General features: G+C 39.2%; 2 protein-coding genes across 2 annotated transcripts in view; one reads left to right on the plus strand and one right to left on the minus strand.

Annotated features, from left to right (window-relative positions):
* Positions 1 to 1,747: 1,747 nt before the first annotated feature.
* Positions 1,748 to 3,658, minus strand: rrp36 (ribosomal RNA processing 36). The gene is made up of 5 exons (XM_010790435.1): positions 3,581 to 3,658; positions 3,385 to 3,489; positions 3,181 to 3,261; positions 2,757 to 2,874; positions 1,748 to 2,025 (listed from the first exon to the last, which is right to left on the minus strand). The coding sequence occupies exons 1-5, from the start codon at positions 3,656 to 3,658 to the stop codon at positions 1,865 to 1,867; spliced, it is 543 nt and encodes a 180-aa protein (XP_010788737.1). The 3' UTR covers positions 1,748 to 1,864.
* Positions 3,659 to 4,553: 895 nt separating this feature from the next.
* The window catches only part of LOC104962046 (ESF1 homolog), a 4,083-nt gene continuing 2,569 nt past the window's right edge, over positions 4,554 to 6,067 (plus strand). Inside the window, exons 1-3 of the mRNA XM_010790436.1 lie at positions 4,554 to 4,565; positions 4,839 to 4,997; positions 5,498 to 5,591. Of these exons, the coding sequence (XP_010788738.1) occupies positions 4,554 to 4,565; positions 4,839 to 4,997; positions 5,498 to 5,591 (265 nt within the window). The remainder of the gene's footprint in view (positions 4,566 to 4,838; positions 4,998 to 5,497; positions 5,592 to 6,067) is intronic.

The following is a 6,067-nucleotide window of genomic DNA, read 5'->3' on the forward strand; positions in this document are numbered from 1 at the left end:
AAGGGGGCGGGGCGAGTGTCTGAGGATTTCATCGAAGGATGGTCTGGTGGTTCCTCGGTTATCGCTCCTCCGTTATCGCTCCTCGCTCCTCGACCCTCGGTCCTCCGGCAAAAATAAGGCCACTTGGACGCTACTCAAGATGGCGCAGACAAATCAACTTCCGGTGAGACCGAGACCGAAGAGCGAGGAAATGAAAAATAAGAGAAGTGAAACGCAGCCTATAGAGTGGCGAAGTCCCTCCCTTTCCGGGGGAGCTCCATGGGACCTTATTTCGGAAAAAGTATGTATTGAAGTCAATGGAGAGAGAAAGATTATCTTTCGATCCCGTTTGAATTGTGCCATGAATTACACATATGATGTTTGTCAATTTAAAAGATCATTTTGCAAGTCAAAAAAGTAACAATGTGTCGTAAAACTGTGAAGTAACACTTGTTTTGTGTGAAACCGCTCAATGAACTACATCTCCCGTCTCGCAGACTCGCACCACACACCAAGACGGCCGTCAGGTTGGCACATTTCACTTCTTTCTTTCAGAATGAGGCGAAAAGTATTAAAAGAGGTGAAAATCACTACTCTGGGCATGTTGAGAGCTGTACATACACAAAAGGGGAGTTAGTCGGTTCCGTAAGAGCCAGCATGCGAGACCGGGATTCTGGGATATGTAGTCTTTCTAGTTGGGTATTTTTCATATTCTTATATTTCAATAGTTTTTAGACAAACTGTGACATTTTTGACATGAAAATTATTTTTTAAGATTGACAAACATCATACAGTCCTTAAACGCAACCGAGTTCCCGGTAGTTGTTAAGTGGGTCAGTTGCGAAAGAACACAAAAACCAACATACATATAATGTTTTATTTTAAAAGAGTTTCACATATAACAGAATTTCTGAGGATAAGCAGATTGTTTCCAGTGACTGCATGACATCTGAACAGCTGTGACCACACTCACAGATGGAAACCTGGAAAGGTAGTTTCTGTGTGAAACTAAATCAAACTGAAAGATTTATAAAATGTCTACTTCACTATGTCTATAAAAGCGTCTTTGAGCACCTGTAAAAGCGCTAACTAATTAAAATCTATTATTATTATCACTTTTAAAAATCCATAACAAATTGACAATAATTGATCTGCTGGGAAACAACCATCAAATTGTTTAATTAAAAGTTGAAAAGTACTTTTTTCAGTCAATTTCTTGAGAGAGATTATCTTTACCAGTCAAGTTTAGTAATTTGATGAGCGAAGACTGAACAATCTCACTGGTGGTGCATTCAGGGACTCTCCAACGACTGACATTTCAGTATTTGTTTTACTTTTACACAATGACAACTGTGCAAACGCTACTCTCGTCTGAAAAAGAAACTTTAGATGTAGTAGAAAGTTCTAAAATGACAATAGCAGATATCAGTTTTCAAGGTTGAAATTAAACGTACACTGCTTTGCAACTTCAGACCTTGAATGTTCAGATGTCCCACAATCATTGAATACCCCAAACACATTTCCCAATAGAGGAAAACGTAACATTGACAGTGGAACAAATGTGTGTGTGATGCAAGAGATGAAGCCAGTCCTTCATCCACCATGATGAACAAACCGCTGCGGCGCCACCTGCAGGCGGAGACGCTTCATTACAGTCTTTTGAATCTTTGGCCGTTTCTCAATGTCGAGTAAAGCTGCTGCAGAGCCACTATTTCAAGTACACTACGTCATCAAGTGGCGCCGAAGGACTGTTTAAATGCCCAGCATTCGGCCCCACTCGATGACATAGTATACTTGAAATAGTGGCTCTGCAGCAGCTTTACTCGACATTGAGAAACGGCCTTTGTATTCCCGTCCAGCTGCTCGTCGTTCTTCTTCAGGTGTTTTAGTGTCCCTGAAAGCTTTGGCTCTGCAGCTCTCGAGGGGGCAGCTTCCTGCGGTCTTTCCCGGCGTTCCTCTTCCTTTTCTTGCTCAGGAAGTTGTCCAGTTTTCCGGTCTTCTTCAGCTCCTGGTATTTCTCAGCCAGCTGCAGCTTCTTCTTCTCAGCTGGAGCAGAACAACAAAGAGGAGTTTCAGTAAATGAAGCATCCACTAATCCAACACTTGTTACGCTCAAAGATATTAGTAATTCATCAAATATCCAAGGCTATATTATTATTATTATTATGTTGATTATATGTATTTATTTGAAAGATTTCCATACTTCTATTTCTAATGCTCGGAGTCACTGAGGTCATTTTGTTTAACATTCTTCCTATTTATAATATTTTATTTAACAAAAACAAGTTTTAGAATGGCTAAATATTTGGTATTTACTGCAAACAATTTTACCGTTATTCTATAAAATGTTAATATCTTTGTACATTATTTATGCCTTTTCAAAATCAGCAAGGTTTCTGCTGTTAAATCTTATTTTAGTTATTCTTTTAAGTGCAGTCTGTATATTAAAAAGGCAATGCTGCAACTAAGGACTATTTTCATTCATGTTTGTCATTTAAAACATGTTTTATTAATCTTTTAATAAATAAAATGTCTTATTTCTCAGAGCTCAAGGCCACATGTTATTTTGTCAATAACAAATACATTTATTCAGTTTATAATGATATAAAATTGGATTTTTGAGTTATAAATTACTCCAGAGCCCAGTCTGCTCTGAAATAAAAACTTCAAATACATTGTTGAATAGCAAGAAAAACCTAGTTCCAGCTGTTAGTGGTGTAAATGAAAACCTCAGGTGTAAACAGAAACAGTTATTATTGTAATGAAGTCTCTCTTACAGTTCTTGAGGAAGAACGGTCGGTCGCCCTGACTCGCTCTCTCTCTCTGCTGCCTCTTGAACTGCAGCTCTCTCTCTCTCTGCTCCTCTTGACTCTTCCTCGCTCGCTCCTGGTTCTCCTGCAGAGAGAGAGACACCGATCAAACATTTAACAACTAGAACTTTTAATTCGCTTTTATTGTGAAACACCAGCCAAGAAGAGTTGAGTTTCTTTATAGGCAAATTAACATCGATCTAATAATAGGTCAACTGAGAGGACAGTCTGACACGACTGCTTTTAAGGATGGAGTTACTGTTGTGGATGTTAATGTTGATTTGTGCAAAATGTCTTACCATAAAAAGACCTTACAATAACTTCTAATGGTGGGTTTAAACCAGCGGTGAGCGCATTTGACTTGATGAAACCCTTTGTGTGTCAGACTCACCATCCTCTTCAGGAGGAACTGCAGCTTCTCCTTCTTCTGGACGTTGGTCGGCTTCATCCTCTTCAGTTGCTTCTTGACGATCTGCAGACAAACAACACCATGACTTTGAGTCTCACGTCGTGCCGAGAAACAGGTTCTACGACAGTTTGAAGGACGTGCTCTAACAGCAGGAACTAAATCAGTGTGATCATGAAGCTCTCTCACCTCCTTCTCTCTCTGTTTGATGTCATTGATGAATTTATACGTCTCCACAAAAATCTCCGGTTTGTATTCTCCAGACAGGTCGTCAAACCGAGGGTCTCTTGACGTCTGAGTAACATAAGAAAAGGACAGAAACAGATTGATTAAAGTATTCATAATAACACAGACTGAATGCAATCTGCAGGTTTCCTATACTCACCGGTTTCTTGGCGGAGACGACCTTACGGAGGAACGGAGCTCGTCTCTTGGCTGAAATCTCCATCGGTCTGAAACACATACAAACAAACACACTCTTAAAACCAACTGGGAATAAATTAAAGGGGACCTATCATGCAAAATGCACTTTTTGATGTCTTTTATAGATAAATACGTGTCCCCGGTGTGTCGGGGAACTCACGAAGTGTCAGAAAGTAAAACCCTCTCTCTTTTCCTCCGTACCCAAATCTTTAAAAGGGGGAACAACGGAGCTGATCCAGATTTGAGTCCGATATGACATAATATCTGAAATGTGGACCCACGAGCCTATCAGAAACGTTGCTATCAGAAACAATGCCCGACTGTTTTGGACGTAATATGGTCGGTGTTTACATTAGCATCGCTAACACTCAGAGCTAACCTGTACTGGAGAGCATGTGTGTGAAGAAGCAGGAGATAAAAAGGAACTCACCTTGTGGTATAACCGGCAAGAGAGAAAGCCTTTGAGCTCCATACTGTTTCAGAAATAATCCTTGATAATCCATGATATGGCGTTTCATCACGGCAGTATTTAGCTTAGACAGTAGCTGCCGGGTCCCGCATGAGCTCAGACCCCTCCTTTTTAATTTTGTATCCATAATTTGATAAAATCAGCAGTTTAGAAACAGGAAGTGAAATAGAGGGATATGAGGCATGGCTAGAATGGGTGATCTGTTTGGTATTTTGAGCAAAACACTTAATAGACATGTTTTTTATATATTTTTATATATCTGAGACCTATGCTATTGCCTAAAAATAGCATGATAGGTGACCTTTAAAATAAAAACTAATTTAGAAACGTTTATAAAATAAAGAAAAGAGAAATATCTGCAAGAAATATAAATATACACAAGTACGCAAACAAATCCTAAATTGGGATCAATAAAGTACATCTTATCTTAACTTACAGCAAATATATATATATTACAAATGACTCAATGAGATGCGCCGTATATTAGAATTTGAAGTGAAAGTTGTGCTGTTTTAAGGAGGTACTGTTTTACAGAAATGTGCAATATATACAAAGCATTGGAAAGCTTTATAGTATTAAAATGAACAAGATGTGCGTTGCTTTGATGAATAAATGTTCCTTTAATTGTTAAAGTGTGATATCCTTCTAGCTGCTCAAACGATGCATCTATCGCTCTATTGGTGTATGGGTCAGAGTAAACACTAAATGTTGTGAAACTCTTCAGTCAGCAGCAGTTATGAGCTGTATTTAGGTTATTAAATGTGTGTGTGATGTGTGTGCAGGGCTGAAGGAGTCGACGGAGCAGCTGGTGAAGAAGAAGTTGGAGGGGAAGGAAACCCTGACGCCGTGGGAGGGCTTCCTGGAGAAGAAGAAGGAGAAGAAGAAGCAGAAGAAAACTAAGAAGAAGGAGGTGAGTCGACCTGCCGACACACAACTGGAATCAAAGACGGTTAAACACCTGAACTTTAGAAAGAACATTCATCTGTTTGCAACTCATATATATCAATATTCCAATTACTTGTATATAGACTGTATCTGTGTTATTGTGTCGCACTGTTGGAGGAGCCTGTGGCCTCAGATTTTCATCGTCATAACTACACTGTAGCTATGACGATACACGCATGACGATAAAAGCCTTGAATCTCCTTGAAAAGTTAGATACTCTCAGTATATTAGAAATAAGGCGGTTTCAATTTCCTTATTTTTAGTAACTTCCTTACCAGTTGTCATTATATGGTCTTCGCTTTTCTAGCACTGACTGAAATAATCCTCAGTCACAACTCGGCGAATCAGAAAGCAGCAAATCTGTCAGAACTACTTTAGGAACTCAACTCCTAACAACATTTCAGTTTCCCCTAATTGTGTCTATCGTAGTTTTCTTCATCAGTTTTATACATTTCCTCTCCTCAGGGCGAGGAGGAAGAGGAGGCTCTCAGTGACGACGAGCTTCCTCCAGACGTCGATCTCAACGACCCGTTCTTCGCCGAGGAGCTCAACGCTGCAGGTAATCAAAACGTATAAATTACATTAAAAAATACGTCTATCAAAAAAGGGTTTTGTAGTTTGCAGTTGATTTACAAAGAGTGTGTTTATACGTGTGTGTGTGTGTGTGTGTGTGTGTGTGTGTGTGTGTGTGTGTGTGTGTGTGTGTGTGTGTGTGTGTGTGTGTGTGTGTTAGTTATTACCTTAGGACGCTATAAGAGATGACTTCTTGAATGTATTTAGTTTCTAAGAGAAGATGGAACTTTATTGATCCGAACTAGGGACATGTGTGTGTTGCAGCAGCATAACATAAAGCAGGTGATACTTAGGACCAGAGGTGTCACAATATACCCGTACTGTTGATACAAATCATATTTAATATAAAATAAAATTGTTTTATCATGTTACTGATCCATCGGATAATAAATATATACGCTTTTGTATAGTTCAGGATTCTTACGTTCATTAAAAACCTGGAAAAGTCATGGAAATTCAAAA

This window comes from Notothenia coriiceps, unplaced genomic scaffold (assembly GCF_000735185.1).
Source record: "Notothenia coriiceps isolate Sejong01 unplaced genomic scaffold, NC01 NC01_scaffold00034215, whole genome shotgun sequence".
NCBI lineage: Eukaryota > Metazoa > Chordata > Actinopteri > Perciformes > Nototheniidae > Notothenia > Notothenia coriiceps.